At 49.7% G+C, this 18,847-nt stretch overlaps 2 protein-coding genes across 3 annotated transcripts in view; one reads left to right on the top strand and one right to left on the bottom strand.

The window, feature by feature from the left end:
* Nucleotides 1-18,847, top strand: part of SYN3 (synapsin III) — a 363,499-nt gene that overhangs the window by 103,666 nt on the left and 240,986 nt on the right. The window lies entirely within an intron of this gene.
* Nucleotides 818-18,847, bottom strand: part of TIMP3 (TIMP metallopeptidase inhibitor 3) — a 56,846-nt gene continuing 38,816 nt past the window's right edge. Inside the window, exons 2-5 of the mRNA XM_054574566.1 lie at nt 14,037-14,119; nt 6,516-6,627; nt 5,751-5,872; nt 818-4,658 (exon numbers count right to left, since the gene is read on the bottom strand). Of these exons, the coding sequence (XP_054430541.1) occupies nt 4,461-4,658; nt 5,751-5,872; nt 6,516-6,627; nt 14,037-14,119 (515 nt within the window). The 3' untranslated portion in view covers nt 818-4,460. The remainder of the gene's footprint in view (nt 4,659-5,750; nt 5,873-6,515; nt 6,628-14,036; nt 14,120-18,847) is intronic.

An 18,847-nucleotide genomic window follows, 5' to 3' on the forward strand; every position in this document is an offset into this window, starting at 1 on the left:
GTTCGAATCCTAGTTCTGCCTGACTACTAGGAGAGCATGAGCAGTGAGTTAACCTCAATGAGCTTCAGCTTCCGTCGCTGAAAACCATGGATGATAGTAGAACCACCTCACTGATTTATTGAGATTTAATGAAATCATGTGTATAGTTGTACTGTGCCTGGCATATCATAGGTGCTCGAAGCAGAGTAGCTTTAAAATAAGGTCAAAGCTATACCCTGGAACATGGTCAACGATGGGATGAATGTTGGGTGAAGGGTCTACAGCCAACCTAGGCCACGGAGGGCACGAAGCCAGCTCGGAGCTCTGGGAGGGCGTCTGCTGGGAAGCCTCGTTAAGCTCCTGGCATTCCCCGCTCGGCTGAGCCACACTCAGAATTGCAGGCAGACATTTGGCATCAAGGACTGCTGTTTACAGCCTTCCCCTCCCCACTTCCACTCGGTTGAGATTCTTAGGAAGAAAACAGGGAAGGTCAAGTCAGGGCTCCAGGCTGGGAGTACCTGTACCACTAATAAGTAATTAAAGAAAGATCCAGATTCCATAGGACTATGGAGATCTCTGGCCATGGAATCAGGGAGCAAGGCTGGGGCTGGATTAGCTGCCAGAAGGAAATCTAAGATGCCTCTCCAGAAATTCCCCCCTGCCTGGGAAAGGACTGGGGCAGGGTGGGTCGAAGCTGTGGGCATGAGGGAGGGGAGTGTGCACGGGCCTGGGGCCAGGCCAGGCAGGACACACCGGCTCCCAAGGCCCTCTGCGATCTGTATCACCCCCGGCGGCGCTCAGGACACAAGGAGGCGAGAGACTGCAGGTGTGTGATAGAAATAAAACCACTTTACTGTTTAGAATCAAGGACACACTATAAAAAGTGAACATTATGCAACATTACAAGACAATATACATTCACGGAATATAAAATTCATAAATAACATGGAGGAAAACTGTAAACAGTGCTACAAAATTTAGCAACAAATACATTCCTTCTAGACAGGGTTTTCTCTGGTTGGTGTCTCTCCATCACTTCTGGGTCTCAGGACAGCAGACTGGCTAAGGGGGGCGGTGGGGGCGTAGGAAAGTCTACAAGGCCCCTCAGAGCATGAACCAGTTTCTAAGTCCTTCCCCTCCTCATGCCTCCCAAGAGCCATTTAAGTGGCTGTTGAAATCTGCCTCTCCTATTTGTCTCCATTTTGTTTTGCTTTTGCCATCAGATCTTCAGAATGTTTTTCTTGCATAAAACTATTTTAGTGACATTTTTATTTTCGGCAGCCAGGAGCAACACACTTGGGTGTCATCTTAGGGTGATCCGCATTGACCATCGTCAAGCACAGGATGACGGGCCGGGGCCGGGGAGTGTCTCATCTCCCTCAGTGTCTCTGAGACACAGCTGACCCTAGAAATCATTTATTTCTTGACTTCTTCAAGAACTATGGTATGGAAATGGTGCTCGTGGGCTGTAGTCTGACCATCGTTCGGGTCTGGGCCTGGGTGTCTCCCGGTATGATCTACCCTGCCTGATGGAACGCCAGCCTGAGGCGCAGAGCCTGGGTGTGGACCTCCTGGAGAGGGAGGCAGGAGAGATGGCCAGGGGGAGGCTTGGAATCACAGCTCTCATGGCCTGGGATTTTTAGGAGAAATCATGGCTTCCCAATTGGACGGGCAAAGGGAGTAGGGAGGCAAAAGAATGGCAATGACCAGCAGACTGCCCAGGGCAGCTGACACAGAGCAAGGATGTGGATGTACTTGCTGGTTCCCCGCCCCCCGCCTACTCCGGAAAGCACAGGGATGCTGACAGAAGGGGGCTGGAGGAGTCGCAAGTGCTCGTTCCTTCCAGTTTCCCCAGTTCGCCAGTCCAGCTGCCCGCACAAAAGAAGTATTTACCCTCCGTTCCACTGTAGAATTTGATTCAGGAAAATGGTGGCATGTGGGTTTCAATTTTTTTCTCTTAAACACAATGTACACATATTACAGCCTACACATGACACAAGATTTAGCAAAATAAAACGTTCACAATATGATTGAAATACAGAAGTGTCTCAGCTACATAAATGACTTTAAATTATACAGTAAGTGAACAGGTGAAATAAACAAAGCTATAGCTTATAGAAAGCTCAAAAACCGCCCTCTGACAACATCGCTTTGCAAAGGACCCTTCTTTGCCCAGGACTTGCGTTCTCCATGCCAGGGCCTGGCAGATGGGCCTGTGGTTCCACCAGCTTGTCTGCAGGGAAACTTCAGGTGACTCGTGCTCAGGCCTCACCCCACGTGCCTGCTATGTGAGTGGAGGTGACCCCACCAGGGACCGAGCATGGTCAGCTGCCTCGTGGAGGAGAGGCTGATGTCTGACTGTGGGAGGGCTTTTGTACAGGTTGGATTAGGGGTTCCCCCTTGTAAGACTTTGAGGTTGAAACCAAATCTTAAAAACACAAAGTTTAGGTCTTACCCCTTAAAAGCCACTGGCTTGTGGACCTCCGCTCCTTCTGCTCACACTGCCCCATCAGGATGGCAAAGCTTCCTGTTTTCCATGTGCCAAACGTCATGACCACAAGGTGAAAGGTACAAGGTAATGGACTCGATCCTAAGGAAACTGGATGCCTGTACTGTCTTCCTGCTCTGGGGTTCTGCCAAACACCCTGCCTAGGCATTTGTGTGTACGTGCGAGACATTATTGCAATGTATTATCTGCTTCTTTTGTGTCTCCTGTTTCAATTGGCAGCTCTGTTTCCTAAAGCGGAATGAACTGAAGATACAAATACTAATAGAGGATAAATATCCATAATCTGAAAAAAGAGAGCAATCATGTTAAATGTCACCATCCTACCACCCCCAATTCTGTGAAATATACATTATCGCCTACTCTCGGCATCTCATTTCCAGCACTAAAACTTAAAATAATTTTATTAAATGGGAGAATTTATATTATCGTTTTATTTCAAAATAACACAACAAAACCCCCTCAAGCTGACTGCAAAGTCAGACTTCCCCAGTGACCACCAATTGAAATCCATGAGGTGAGCCCCTCTGAAGGCGGCATTTGCCCACCAAGGAGCTGGAGAAAGAGAAACAAGCTATCCCCAAACCCAGGAGAGGTGGCCATCTGGCCTTGGCATGACATACGACACTCTGCAGCTTTCCCTCCTGTGCCCAGGCCCCTGACCCACACTAACTCTCATCTCCCATCCGAGCCCAGCCAGTAAGGCAGTTAGATGAAGGCCCCAAACATGAAGCAGGAGAAAAGGAGAGGGACAGAGGTCAGAGACCCCAGTTAGAGGAATGCTGAGGGTGTTCAGAATTTCAAATTTTAATTACAATGAAAATAAAAAGTCAACTTGGAATGTCATGATTTTCTTCAAACAAGCAACAACGAAATAGAAGAGATTAAACTATGGGTGTGTTTAACAGCATTGAACAGAATTCTGTGTCCTGTAAAAAATCAGCTTATGTCCCGTGTGGGTATATGCAAATGTGTATACAAACACATCCCCCTACGTGAGCTAAACACTACTTTGGAAATAGTATCCTCTACCCAAGTCTACTTGACTATATCTGTGGATAGTGTATGGTGTGTGTGTGTCTCCAATTTACATAAGGGCAAGCTCCTGGCCAAATCTACCACTGAGTTTTCCAGGAGGGAATCTTGGGGGAGGCGGGGAGAGGATAGACATTCAACTCAGTCTTTCACCTGAGCTTTTGTCCAAGGCAGGCAAATTGCCTCCTGACCTCAGGCAGCTGTTAAATCTTCGCCAACTAATAAAGTTCTGTCATTCTGGCCTGGCTGCTTGCTCCCGACTCAGAAACATCTGGTCAACCGGAGCATCGCTGGGCTCGGGGGAGTGTGTGTGTGGTGCATCATCTCAGACCCTCTCTCATAGTTTCTTCCTTCCCTCTCCCACTCTCACATGAGACAGACACAGACAGACTGTCTGGTGGGACATGCAGTAGCATCTCCTTGGCGTACAAGGTCTTCTGCATGCCTTGCTATCTGTTCGCTACCCTTGACTGAAACAGTTGGCCTTTCAGCAGCGTCCTTGTCTATGTCCTTTATGTGCCAGGGTGGAGAAAGGCAGAGGGAAGAGGGCCTGGGAGACGAGGAGGTGGGGAAGAAGAAAGCGGGGTGGGTGTTACAATGCCCAAACAGGGTCGTTTTTTGATTTTTGTTTTCCTAAAAAAATATAGATTATGTTATCACGAAGAAGAGGAGCGTACATTCCTCATTCTCTCTGGCATGGCACCAAAAATTCCCAGGTGGAAATAGGTGATGTCAAAACCAAAAAGAAGGGGTGGGGTGGGGCCGGGAGGATGTTTCCAAATAAACTCCATTTGACAGCACAGACTTTTCTTTAAGTGTTCGAAGTGCTAAATTTGCGAGAAAACAGGCACTAATTTCATTGTCATCATTTGGGAAGAGTTAGTGTCCAAGGAAAGCTCAGCGGGAAGGGAGGGAAGTGAGGTGGGGTAGGGTCTGGTGCTCAGGGGTCTGTGGCATTGATGATGCTCTTGTCTGGGGGGGCCCATCCTCGGTACCAGCTGCAGTAGCCACCCTTCTGCCGGATGCAGGCGTAGTGTTTGGACTGGTAGCCAGGGGAGCCGAAATTCGAGAGCATGTCGGTCCAGAGACACTCATTGTTGGAGCTCACGAAGCAAGGCAGGTAGTAGCAGGACTTGATCTGCAATCAGATAACAGCCAGCGGTTGGGGGAGTCTGCCGGGGTGGACCCAGGCCTGACGCTTGCCTGAGCCTGGATTCAGAACCTGGGACCAGTGCACGGGGCGCCCAAGCACATCAGTCCCTTGGTGAAAATAATACTCGCTAGCACTGCCTGAGCACCTGCTGTGTGCCAGACCTTCTGCTTAGAGCTGCTTTGTTATTCTCTCCAGTTCTCTTAACAGATATAGCTCCCTTTTACAGATAAGGAAACAGAGGCTCAGAGAGGTTGAGTAACTTAACCACACAGCCAGGTCACACAGCCAGAAAGTGGCAGAAGTAGACATTTGAGAGAGCTTTCTCTCAAGTGGTAACAAGCAAGGATGAGCAATTTCAGCTGTGGAAGGGAGTTGAGGAATCAGAAAGATTAAAGCATAAACTTTGGAGTTCAGCTGCCCTGCACTAGAAATCAGACTTAATGAACTGTGTGACCTACGGCTAGTTACTTAAGGTCTCTGAGCCTCTATTTCTTCATCTGCAACATGGGGATAATAGTAATAACTGCAGAGTTGTCATGCGCAAACAACCCAGCTCCTTCCCACAGAGGGAAGGCTGTGTGCCTTGTCCCTGTGTGTGGGCCAAGGCGTTGGGTCTGGTTGAAGAGTCACCTTCTGTTCCATGTGGTATCAGCGGTCCCGGTCAGCTCTCTCACCAGGGGCGGAAGCCGCCAGTGAGTCAGCTGCTTGAGTGAGCCCGGTTGGGACTACTTGGCAGGACCTGCCACTATAAGAACCCTGTTGTACCTGCCACCAACTTGAGCCGCAGGAGGGGCCAGGGACGCTAAAGAGTCCTTGTGTCCCAGCAGCTGCCAAGTGGGCAGCAGGGAGGCAGCGGATTAGGGCAGACAGGCATTCTTTTCTCACCTTCTCTGCTCCTCAGCCTGGGGGCAACATTCCTTACCGCCCCCGCTCAGACCTGCCCCTCTGCCCGGGCCCCGCACTCACTCCCTTCTCAGCACAAGGGCCCAGAGCCCAGTACAGCAGGAGCTGGTATTTCTGGGGCTATGGGCCAGCACCCCCATTTCCCAGCCTCAACCTGCCCGTCCCGGGGCTTACCTTGCAGTTACAACCCAGGTGATACCGATAGTTCAGCCCCTTGCGCTGGGAGATGGTGAGCTGGTCCCACCGCTCCACGAAGTTGCACAGTCCTATGTACACCTTCCCGTCATAGATGCGGCCTAGAGGGGGAAAGGGGACAATACAGGGCGGTGTGTTTTTCTGGAGCCCAGCCAGAAGGGAAAGACTTCACAACCACTGGGCACCTACCTGAGGTACCACGCTAAGTACACGTCAGTCCTGAGATTTTAGTATTCCCATTTTCCAGAGGGGGGAAATGAACTCAGAGAGGTTAAGTGATTTGCAGAAGATCTCAGACCAGGAGGCACTGAAGCTGTGACTAGAGACCAACCCTTCACTTCTCACGTCACTGATTTTGGTTTTTGGTTTTGTTATTTCCTTTCCTGCACTGACTGCATAGGGGTGGGGAGTGACTTTCAAAGGCAGAGCTCATAGGCTGCCTGTGAGGTGGAGAGGAACAGGTGCTAGAGACCCCTTTTAACTTACAGTAGCACCAAGAAACTGCAAACCTAAGAGGTTTCCTCCACTGGGTCAGCGGTGGAGCTGAGACTACCACCCAGCCTCAAGCTCCCACCACTGCCTAAGTGAGTTGGACTCAATACTAGACACTCCTTACAATTCACAGGGCACATGGCAAAGGTCCCCGGGACACTTCTGATCAACCACTCCTTCTCTATGCTTCTGAAGTAAAGGAACAGTGGACCTCAGCCAATCCCTGGCCCACATGCTAGAGTTGGCCGTTACCTGTCAGCAGGTACTGGTACTTGTTGACCTCCAGCTTAACGCCACAGAGACTTTCAGAAGCTTCTGTGTAGATGTACTGCACGTGCGGCATCCTGCTGAAGCCTCGGTACATCTGCGGGCAGAAGGAACGCCATGAGAGGGGCACCAGGGCTCCAGAACCATGCTGTCCTTCGGTCTATGGGAATCTGATTCCCTGAGTTGGCCATCGTGGGACCGGTCACCAGCCTACCCACCCCAGGTCCCTCACTTCCGGTGAGGCCACCCAGTCTCCTCTTGACTGAGCCATCTCGTCAGGCTGGTGTCTGCCCAGAGAAACCCTCCCATCCAGCCAGTTGCGCCTCCATTCCAACACCCTCACAGTTCTCTGAAGACACACTTTTCTCAAACCCCAACACCTGCACGGAATCAAAGATGAATTTGCTGTGAAAGGGGTCCTGCCTGCCTCCCTAACCTCGGTACCTAAGCTCCCACAAGGCACCAGCCAGCATTCTCATGACAGCTCTGTGACATTTTCCAGTGCAGAAAGTCATTCTCACTTACGTTCCCTCACTGTACTTCACAAGAGCCCTAGGAGGCAGATACTGTTGTACCCATTTGACCAATGGGGGCTCTGGGAAAACTCCTGCTTGTTTGGGGAAGTTGAACTCAAGCCCAAGGTTCTCCATGCCTTTATTCTTCTGACCATTAAATAAAAGCACTGGTTTCTTTTACCCCGGATAAAGCGTATAAACATGTACAAAATCCTGGATTTTTTTAATTATACACTTTATAATTATGAAATTGCTGATATTTAGGCATTTTATTTCTACCATATAAACTGATACAGTAGCTCTCAAACGGAGGCAATTTGATCCCCACCCCAGGAGACACTTGGCAAGGTCTGGAGAGATTTTTGCTTGTCACAGCTGGGAGGTGGAGTGGAGGAGTGGCTTCTGGCAGTGGCGGATGGAGGCCAGGGGTGCCGCCGAATGTCCTGTGAGGCACAGGACAGTGCCCACTGCAAAGAATTATGTGGCCGCAAATGTCAATAGTACCAAGGCCGAAAGATTCTGCTCTAATATTAACCCATTTAAACCCATGACAGCCCTGTGTGGCAGGAACTATTATGTCCATTTTACAGATGAGGAGCCTGAGGCCCAGGAAGGTTAATAGCTTGTCTGAGGCCACATGGTTGGTAAATGGTAGAGATAGGAGTCCAAGCAGAGGAATTTGCTCCACGGTTCATGCTCTTAACCATTATTCTATGGTATCTCCCATTGCAGCCTCTCAAGTTCACGGGCAAGGGCCTCTGATGCAGGCAAATGCCCCTTATGACTACTGTGCCTGCTTTATCAGCATGCACTCAGCCACAGGTGTGAATGTGACAGAGTCTGAACCCACTTGGTGAGCCCAGGTCGAGTCCATAAGTGTTACACGGGTCTGGATCTGTCAAGACAACTCTGTAACTACGTGAGCCAGCGGGGTCGGGATGGGGCACCGAGGCGCTGCGCAATCCCAGGGCCCCTCCAGTGCACAGAATACACAGGCCGTGGACCGCCGGTGGTCTCTGGATTTATCCCAAGGGTTTACCATAGGACAATGGCTCCACATCAGCTCCTGGCATGCGTTATTAATTTACTTATGGTAATTAATAAAAAGCCAGACATCACCTCATTGGTGTCTCTCATCTAAGTGCTTCCCATTTGGTTTAATGGGCTATTTTTTTTCTCCTTGTCTTCTTTTAAGTGGCAACTGGCTGGTGGGGGTAGGTGGTCCACTAGGAGCTCTGCCATCAGAAGGGGACTGTGGGACCAACAGAATTTGGGAGCCTCTGCCTTTTTAAGGGGAGCGCTCTTGTAATTGTGTGCAACCATCAGTACAGATGGTTTTAATTTACCTGGCCTCCCTTCTTAACCCTCTTCTCCCATGAGACAGCTGAACGAGGAAACACAGCCAGGCGCTGCGAGAAGTGCTGTCCGCACCCGGTTTTCAATTATGCTGTGGGGAGCAGGGGGGCGTCACAGCCCCTGCCCCCCGCCATGTCCTCAATGATGGATGGAGCCTCTCCGGCTTTAACAGGAACCATGCTTAAGAGTGCTGCTCTGTGCATGCCATCGAGCGACGCTTTCCGTGCCCGGCACCTTCTCATTTTTGGCGGAGATGATCCTTGAGCTGTTGGCAAGTGTTTCAACTCAGGACTCACTCTAGATCTTTTGGGCCCCGTCTATTGGAGCTGGAGCCTCAGTTCATTCCGTGTCGGTCTTTCCCCTTTATCTCACCTCTACTTTCTAGGTGAGAATGAACCCCTGTTTCAGTGACTTCAACTGCTCATTAAGAACTCGACTCGTCAAAATCAGCTTGGCGTCACTGCTACTTTCGAATTTGCAGGGTCCCTTATTTTAACAGCAGTCCTGGCACTGGCCTGCAGAGCCGGAACTGTAGTGCATCACAGACGATGGTGTCCAACGAGCATGGTGCTGCCGTGCAGCGGCAGTTCTGAAAATGACACCATGGCCCACGTATCATAAAAGTATGTTCTACTCAATTAGTTCTCTTTTCTTTCTAATAAGCCCATCTTACTTATTAATGACACTTAGGATTGTAACGTGTCATTAGATCTGTAATCAAAGAGACCTGGAATGGGCTTGACAAATTTAGGAGAGTTATAACAGGCTTATAATGAACTGAAATCAGAGAATCAGAGCATCTCAGAATCCGAAAGGGTGTTCAAGGTAATCTGATCTAACCAATCCAATGGAAGATTAACGATAAACCCGGGCCCTAGAGACAGAGTCTGAATCTTGTCTCTGCCATTTACGAGCCACTTAGAAAGGTACTCAGTTTCTTCATCTGTAAAATGGGGCAAAGAACTTACTTCATAAGGTGCTTTTGAGAGTTAAGTGACTTAGAATAGCACTCAGAGCACAACATTCAGCAAAAGCTAGCTTAAAACCAGTTATATTAAAATTCCCACTGGGCGGAGGGAAGGGTTTGGTCCTCCTCCTACATGTCTTTGCCCCACCTCCTCTTCTCTTAGTGCAAATAGTTAGAGCTGGTTTGGAACTTCTCATGTAAGCAAGTTGTTCTTTTTTGCTCCTCCGGCCTTATTGAGGTATATCTGGCAGATTAAAAGGATATATACTTAGGGCGTACACTGTGATATTTACATATATGTATACATTGTGAAGTGACTACCATAATCAGGCTAGTTAACATTCTATCACCTCATATAGTTACTTTTTTGTGTGTGAGACAGCACTTAATTCCTACTCTCTTAGCAAACGTACAGTATTCAATATGGTATTGGCAGCTAGTACTGTGCGTAACGTAACTGTGCGGTACGTTAGATCTCCAGCATTTATTCACCCTGAATAACTGAAACTCGGTCCCCTCTGACCAACAACATCTCCCCCTTTCCTCCACCTCCCAGCCCCGGGGAACTGCCATTCTACTCTCTGCTTCTAAGAGAGAGTTGACTTTTTTAGGTTCCACATAAAAGTGACATCATGCAGTGTTTCTGTCTGTGTCTGGCTTATTTGACTTAACACGTCTTCCAGGTTCACCTTGTTGTCACAAATGATAAGATTTCCTTCTTTTTTTAAGGCTGAATAATATTCCAGTGTGTGTGTGTGTGTGTGTGTGTGTGTGTGTGTGTGTGTGTGTATCTGACACTGGTCTGTACAAGCCCCTGGGCCTCCCATCTTGGTAGTATCTCCACCAAGTTCCAGAAGTTAGCTTCCCCTGGGGCGAAGGGACAAATAGTGTGAGAAAGAAGTCTCTGAGTCTAAGGGGATTTGTCAAATGTTTGTCATGCCAATGGAAGATCAGCCCTGTGCTGGATGCTGCTTCATATCACAAACTCATTTACAGACCAAGCAGCCACGTTTCGCAGCTTGGACTTGACCGCAACACCAAGTGCATGGTCTTTCCCTCCGAGAACGGTTGTCTAGCGGGGAGACCGAGCACGAGAATGGAGTCGGTCTCTGCAGAAGGCTAATGAGACCCAGACCAGAAAGAGGCACAGGCAATGGGAGGAAGGGACCTGCTGGGGGCGGGCGTGTCAGAGAGGCCTCCAGCTGGAGCTTCAAAGGCGAGATCCTGCTATTGCTCATTTGATTAGACAAACCACTGAAGGAAGGAAGTCCCAGGGGGCCAAGCATTCCAACTGCCCAGCAGATCTGTCCTGCCAGAGTCAGAATATGCACAGCACATGACCAGCAGGCCTCCCTGTGGGACCAGCTGGGACATAATGTCCCCCACGTGCTGTCCTGTACAGCTGGCCTAAGAGCATGTCCCTACTGCACAAACTACAGCCCTTGGCTAAGCAGACTGCTTTCCCATGGTCCCGATAGGTGATAAGGTCCACGTAGATTAGAGTGGCCACCTTTGCACCACAGCCCAGTGGCTCAGCTCCAGCTAATCTCCAAGTTTGGGTCTACAGTGAGCTCCTTCAACATTCTAACACCCCCCCCACCCGCCCACCACCATACACCTGTGGGTCTCTGCACACTCAAGATGTGCCTGAGAGACCGTCCAGAGGCCCTGACATTAGCATATGGGAGAGGGTCTTCCTGTCCTTCGTCTCGGTGAAAAGGTGTCTGGGGGTGGGGTCTGAGAATGACGACAGAGGCCCGCCAGGATAGCCTGGCTTCTCAGAGTTCCTTTAGTCCTGCTCTAAGGAGCCCTTGCTTCCCCCATCTCTGGGTAGGCTCTCCAATCCCCTAGAATAAAGCACCCCAGGGACCAGCGCCAAACTCATGCAGGCTGGTCTCTCTGGCCTCTCCCCCTTCCTTTCTACATAGATTTTTTTTTTTTGTTACACCCTTTGCAAGACATTGCAAATCAAGAGCTACACTGCTGCATGACAAACCCACAAACTCAAGCTAACCTCTTTTAGTTTCCTGGAGGACTAGGTACGAATGGGGTGGGGGTGGCCCCCCAAAGTGGGCAGGGATGACGAGTCGGCCTGCTGCTCCACTGCTCTGTACTCTCCATGAAGGGCAAGTCTATGGTGTGGCCCTGGTTTGCCTCTGTACAGCTACATGATCTTGACTGTTGTATGACCTTCCAAGTCTCAGTTGCCTCCCCTATAAAACAGAAGTTAATGTGTACCTGTTCCATAGGGTTGTTGTGAGGTTTGAGCCATGCAAAGACTTAGCAGAATATAGTAAATGCTCAACAAATATTACTTGTATGGGGTCTTATATTCACTGTAACAGATATTATCTTTGTATCCCCAGCTGGAAGTACAGTGCTAAGCATCAATAGGGTGAGAGAGAGGATAGGTGTATTCCTACGTCCCACACCTTCTCTGATTAACAGACTGGCACCTGGAGACCAGCAAAATTCAGTGGCCTCTCTGGATAGAAGGGCAATGACCAGTCCTTCGGGTTATAAAATATTGGGCTGGAAAGAGGGGCAGAGTTGATAAAAGCCGTTAGATAGTGACTGATGATCAAAGCAAGATGGCAGGGAGATTTGGGGAGTCATGTAAAGAACACATGGATTGGGAAGGAATCCTGACACCTCAGCTTGGGAACAACGTCTGCCTGTAATCAAATGCATGATTCTGGGTAAATCAGTTCCCCTTTAAGTCTCTGTCAGAAGTAAAATGAGGGATTTTATTTGCTAATGCCCAGCACCGTGGTTCCATGAACCTGGGTGACGGATGGTGAATGGACGGCATAAGACCGGCATCCTGGGAGTGGCTGTGTGTGCTCTGAAGCTGATGGACAGACAAATGTTATGTGGCCTCTAAGCGTCTCCCCCTACCTCCCCACCCCCAGTGGCTGGCCTGACACTGAGGGGAAACAGGGCATTCTTCCCAAAGCAAAGGCATCTGGCCATCGGGCACCCAGGCCTTGGAGGAAGGAGGGAAGCGAGGCAAACCTAGGAACCACTGCCTCCCAGTTCTCTCTCTCCAGCTCTCTGCTGGCCACCGAGTGTCTCAAATATGATGGACTATTCCAGAGCAGGCAGGGAATGTGTTTCCCAAACCTCTGCTTTTGTCTAACATGCTTTGGCCTTCATTCCCTGGCCGCCAGGGGTTACACAGTAGGTCCTCGGGTTGTTATTGCTCTTCTTGGTCCCCCTCTGCCCACCGTTCTCCCACCATGGCCGTCTGAAGACATAAACTGGTCTTATGACCAAGCTCGGGCAGCCAAGGGCAACCGGCCAGGGCTGACTCTGGACATTACATAACCAGGAGGCTGTGGATGTTTGCAAGACTGAATCCAAAGCAACAGGTTCTACAAACTTAGCACCTCTAACCCCAGGCCTCAGGATGCAGGCAGAGGACTGCAGATCTGCCCCTGGGATGGATGGGTACTTCCTATGGGCTGCGTCATCCGCCCTAAATGCTGGCGATGCAAATACGAGCAAAGAGCAAAGGAGCTGGCAGTTCACTTGGACCTGAGTGCACCCATGTCGGACCTCTGATTAGCCGCCCATGAGTCTTCTCTCCCCACCTGACTGCAGTTCCTAAATGCAGGCATCCTGTGTTCTGAGGGGCCTCCATGGCTCCTGGCACAGAGCGCTGTACATATGGAGGTGCTTACGAAGGTGGGGGACGGACCAGTTGGCAAATTATTCAGCAGGGTAAAGCTCTTGTATTCCCTTCCAGCACCTAAAGCAGTTCCTCTTTAGAAGCGACATGACCTATGTCCCAGAATCATGAAATGCCTCCGCCATAAGGGCTCTGAGGGGCACTAAGCCCAACTCCACATTGTTAACAGTTGGCAAAACGGAGGCCCAGGGAAAGGGAGGGTTCCAAGGTCAGTGAGCTATTTAGTGTGGAGCTGAGACCAGGAAGTACATTCTCTAGGTTTCGAATCTGATGTTCTTTTCCTTAAGGCAGACTTCCTTAATGTGCTTCATAGTGGGAATACGCTCAGGACTGTGTTTAATTGTAGGAACATGTTTAGCAAACGATGCTAGCTAGCTGGGATGCAAGAAGACACTTAAAGCTCAGAAAATAGGTATAGAGGATGCAGTTCCTATCTCAGGATAAGGTTTCTGTGATCAGCACAAGTTCAATGTAAAGACTCAATGGGTTAAACCTAAGTTGTAAAACTTAGTGGCCACACAAGACCTGTGCATTGTTGAAACTCAAAAAATCAGAGCTCGAAAGAGCCTGTAAGACAATCCAGCCCAACCTCCGCAGTTTACAGATGGGGAGACTGAGGCTCAGAGACAGCTGAGCAGTGAGTTGGCGAAGGCCTCACAGTTTCCAGGTGACAAGGCTATCTGCTGTCTGGTTCTAGAGCCTAGACTCTTAGTTGACTCTGAGGGACCCGCCGGCACCGGCTCAGGAATGAAGCAGCCACCCTCCCCACTTCTTGCCTCCCCCCTCACTGCCTTCCCACCCATCCTTTTCAGCTGCCTCAGCAACACCCTCTCCAGCAGGGCCAAAGGGCTGGGTCTGAGGTTCAGGCACTGAGCAAACGCACACCCTGGTTCCAAACCACCTGGCCTCCCCTGGCGCAGCCTCTTCTGGCAAAACAAACCCGGAAATGCTCCTGAAGCGGGGCTTCTGTCACTCACCTTCATCTGCTTAATGGTGTAGACCAGTGTGCCAAAGGGCCCCTCCTTCACCAGCTTCTTCCCCACCACTCTGGCCCGGATCACTGCAGGGAAAGGCAAGACAGAGACAAGAAGGAGGTTAGGGAGGCCAGAGCCACTTTGGAAACCACATCCCAGGTAGACATCAGCCTCCAGGGTGTCTAGCATTGCTTTCTTCCCTTTGAGCCAACTCGAATGGAATCAGAGCAGGAATTCAGATGAGAGACGCCGGGGGTGAGGAGGGAGGGAGGAGTGGAGGAGGAAGGGAAAGCAGTCATCTCGAGTAATCACTCCAATGTTCAAAACTGCCGGCCCTGGAAATTCCTAGGCTGCACTCACCCCTGGAGGAGTCTCTTGACTCTGGTTTCACCATAATCCCAAATCTACTTCACATGTTAGAGGGGCCTGGCCCTCTCCGTTGTCCATCCGAACGTTCCCATGGCCTCCCAGACTTCTCTTTCTACCAGGACCCCTTCCTGAGCCGCATGTGTAAATTCACTGTGTCCTGACGTGTCCACAGGGTTGCCGTGCGGCCCAGCCGCCCTGCGGGCCCCGGGCAGCATCCTCATGGGATGCTGGGCGCCCAGCACTCTACAGCAGTAGAGTGTCGCTCAGTCAAGGTGTGGCAGGGGCTGTGCTTGGGAGTGTGGACTCAGGAGCCAGCTGAGCTCTTCCAATCCCAGCTCTGCTCTTGACGGCTGTTATGACTGTGGGCAACTAACTTTGTTTCTGGCCTCCAATTTCTTCCTTTAATGAAACCGGGATAATAATGGCACCAATCTCCTGAATGGAAGGGATTAGGCAAAATAATGCATGTGAAACTCTTGGCGCTGCATCCTGGATGTAGTTAGTGTGCATTACATAAATGTTACTATCATCATTTATTATCATCATTGCCAAAAATGGAATGGACTGACCACAAAAGGATTGTTACCAGAATAGCTCCCATTTATTGCACACCTACTATGCACAATAGTACATCTCACTTATTTGCTCCCCACAACCCCCTGACAAGGGGAGTATTAGCATCCTTGTTATACAGATGAGGAAACTGATAGAAGAGTGAAGCCACTTCCTCTGAGCCTCAATTTTCTCATCTGTAAAGAGGATGGAACTCCACGTCAGGGAATTGGAATGAGTATCAAACAAAAGGTTCTGTGAAACTCCATCCTACAGCATCTGGGAGAAAGAACATGCTCAGTAAATATGAGTTGACTACGAATATGAAAACAATTAGACCCAGCGTGACAATGGCTGGAAGAGGGACATTTACTACATGCAGTGGGAACACAGAGAGGGGTTGACTTTGAGATTATGTAAGAAGCTGGGCTTTTTCTTTTTTACTTTTTGTGAAAAAGAAGCTGTCTTCCAATAATTGTAAAAAACTGCGCATGGAAAATAGGTCTTGAAGACAGAATTCAGAAAGTGCATAGAAGTCACTTTCATTGGCTCCACCAAAGAAAAACAAAATCATCTAGTAATAAGAACAAGTAACAAAAGCTGGGGGGCTGCCATAGGGGCAGGGCGTCTCCCCCAAGGGGGTCTGCATGCTAACACCTTGGCCAGAATGGAAAGGATTTTGCATGCAGAGCAGCCACGCTTTGCCTCACAACCTGAACACACGCACATACCTGCCTGTTCTGGTAGCTCCATCATCCGTCCCCGTTTCATGTGTCCTCACCATGTTTCTCAATTCATCAACTCTAATATATATATATTTTAATTATTGGGAACCCATTCCTCCATCCCAACTGGATTCTGTCCTGTTCCTTCCCAAACGAGCTTGGATCCTACTTCTCCCAGTCAAACATAAAGTCAGGACTCAGATGAATTAACGGCCCCTCCAGATCTTCTTGCCAGGGGTGGCAAGACACGGAGCCCACTGGCAACGTTAGCACTTTAGCAGAAGCAGGTCAGCCTGGGAGGAGGCGAGGGGCTGTTTCCAAGTCTGCTATAAAAATGAGAGGCTGGCAAGATCCCAGGTTAGGCTCCCTCAAGATTCTGCCTGCACCTCTGTGTCTAACTTCGCTGCAGCATCCTCGGCAGGGAGCCATCCTCCCAGGGGCCCAGGGGCTATTTCCTCCGTGTTAACTCCCACGGACAGGTTGTAACAGCTTAACTGTGGGGCAGCAAAGCACAACTGCCAGGACTACCCAACTGATTCTTCCTGAATGCACTTGGCTCCCTCTTCTCCAGCTTCATTAACGCAGAAGGTAAACCAGGGAATGAGGCTTTGCCTAGGCGGGGAAATAGCAAAAGGTCCTTTAAATAGCTACCTTTTCCTGGCTCAAAAAATGGTTTGACTGCATTTAGACATAACATGTCATAGGCAGACCCGTCCCATAGGCTGGGTACTTCTGGAAGCTTCTGCACACATAGTGAGCCAATTCCTTCCTTACCCTGAAATGGCCTGAGCTTGGAACCTTTTCATCTGAGAGCAGTTCAGCGAAAAGAGAGTAAGTTTTTGTAGTCAGGAAGCCACATGTGAGTTTGTGTTCCACCATTACCACGGCCTCAGGCAAACCCCTACGTCCCCAGAGTTTTTTTCTCCTAAATCTCTCTGATAACCTTGGTCCAATGCCCCTCGTGCAGCTAACAAGTGATGCCCTTATTCCTGTGGAGCAGAAACACGGCATAGATAGCATTGAAGAGCCTGGGCTCAGGAGCTTGACTGCCCGGGTTCAAATCCCAGCACTGGCACTGTGTCACCTTAGGGAAGTCACTAATCACCTCTGCGCCTTCATTTCCTAACCTCTAAAATGGGAACAAGTGTAACAATACCGCATCAATTTGCTGTGAGGGTTAAGTCCAAGCACTGAGAACAGCGGGAGGCCCCACGTGCCTCCTATCACTGTTCACTGATATTCCCGCCACCACCATGACTTCTCTTGTTATCTGTCCATCCGGGAGCACCTTTAGGCTTCTCACACGCCCTGTAAGCTAGGGCCTCAGGGTTCACCCTAGGATGGGAAGAAAGGCAAGTTCACCAAAATACTTCGGCCTTGCAAGATTTCAGCACACATGAGCCAATCAGAACAAAAGGGTCAGGAGCACCCACGTTACCACAGACACCTGCCCCGTCTCATCACCCACGTGTGACTCAGGTGCAGACTACCAGGGCCAGACCAGACCTCGCGGTTATTGTCCAGAAAGACCAAGAGGGCCCGGGGTAGAGGCCGCACCAGGGTTTTCCTTACAAAAACAAAATTGCGCTAAAATTAAATAACATTCTGCTCTCTGAAATAGCTTCACAAAGTCCTTCCAAAGTAAAAATCACTGGCCAGCTCCAAATCCGCCTATTTGGTCTGTGAATTTAATATGTCTTTATTTGCTTCAGTCTCTCCTCTGCAATTCAAATGTGTGCTATTTTGTACTTTCCTTTTTGGCAACAAGGGTGGTCCCAAGGCGGTCGCTGGCCCAGGGGCCACAGTGGACAAGGGAGGTGTGGGCAGGTCACGGCGCTCCAACAGCCGAAGGAAGTTTCCAAACTGGGAGCTGGCAGCATGTCGGGCTGTTCCCGCCACCTTGATGTGGTGGCTAGGAGCCAGCTTTACAGATGGGCTGGCTGACACTGGTTTTCTTTCTTCTCCTCCATGCTGGAGAGCGGCCCACACTGTCTACCCAATGTCCTCCAGCGGCTAAACCAACATGGGTGTGAACTGGGTTGGTACCCGGGAAACTGGGTTGGGTGCTGGGGAGGGTGACAACAAGAAATCAAATCCCATTTCCTACCTCAACAGAGTGCAGTCTAGTGGGAAGGCAACGTTTAAAAGTTCCTTGCCAGAGGGCTCAATGCCAAGGTGCAGAGCACTAGTCGGAAAAGGGCGATGAGGGGCAGCCTGAATCTCAGTCTCGGAGCCTGTCATACTCCTGAGAAGGGAGCCTGGGCTTCTGGAGCCATGGAGCGCAAAAGAAAGCAGAGTAAAGAGTATTTTAACTTAGAAATATGTAAGAAGAAACTGACCAGACTCTGTGTGCTTAAGTCATTGGCACCTAGACCAGGAAATATATAGGGTAGGACAAAAGTAGGTTTACAGTTGCGAGTACACAAAACATAGAGTTTATTCTTGTATTATTATTTATTATTGTATTATTTTCCATATGAACAACTGTAAACCTACTTTTGCCCCACCCTGTATGTAGGACCCTCTTAAATACATCATATACCCAAGGAAATTATCTTGTCTTTCCTTCAATAATTTTTAGGGAAGGGCTATTAAGAGCTGGCAAAACTAAAGGGAACAAGTTTCCATCTCTTCCAGAAATCTCATTGCTGCCTGCCCACACCTCCATCCGTAGCAATGCAGACCACAAGCAGCACACATTCTGAACAAAAACCAAATCCAATGGCAAACAGGATTCAGCTTCCTGTGCGCCTTACTGGTGTGTCCAGGAATTACACATCTGCCGTTCATCACCACAGCCAGAGGGGGATGAGACACCCGTGAACTGGCCCCTGCCTCCTCTCCTCTCCTTCCACCTCCCATACAACCATCTTCGATCAAATCTAGATTTTTCTCCTCTAAACTGATGGCTGGACCTACTGGGGGCCTGAAAGGCCGAGTCTGGCCGCTTTTTGAATCAAGGACCCCGTAACTGAATCAATGTACAGCAACTTAGGACCAGCCTCTGCCCGTCCCAGCTCCGTCAGGAGCAGCGCAGATCCCTCTCCACGATGCAGGGGGGTCGAGTCAACCTTGATCGTCTAGAGGGCAAGGTGCTCCCACGGCCTCTGCCTGTCTCCCCGAAGGCCCTGTAGAATGATTTTACTGATGCCAGAAGTATGACACACC

The sequence above is a fragment of the Pteronotus mesoamericanus genome, unplaced genomic scaffold (assembly GCF_021234165.1).
Source record: "Pteronotus mesoamericanus isolate MK-2021 breed Mesoamerican mustached bat unplaced genomic scaffold, CSHL_Meso_final contig_263, whole genome shotgun sequence".
NCBI classification, from domain to species: Eukaryota; Metazoa; Chordata; class Mammalia; order Chiroptera; family Mormoopidae; genus Pteronotus; species Pteronotus mesoamericanus.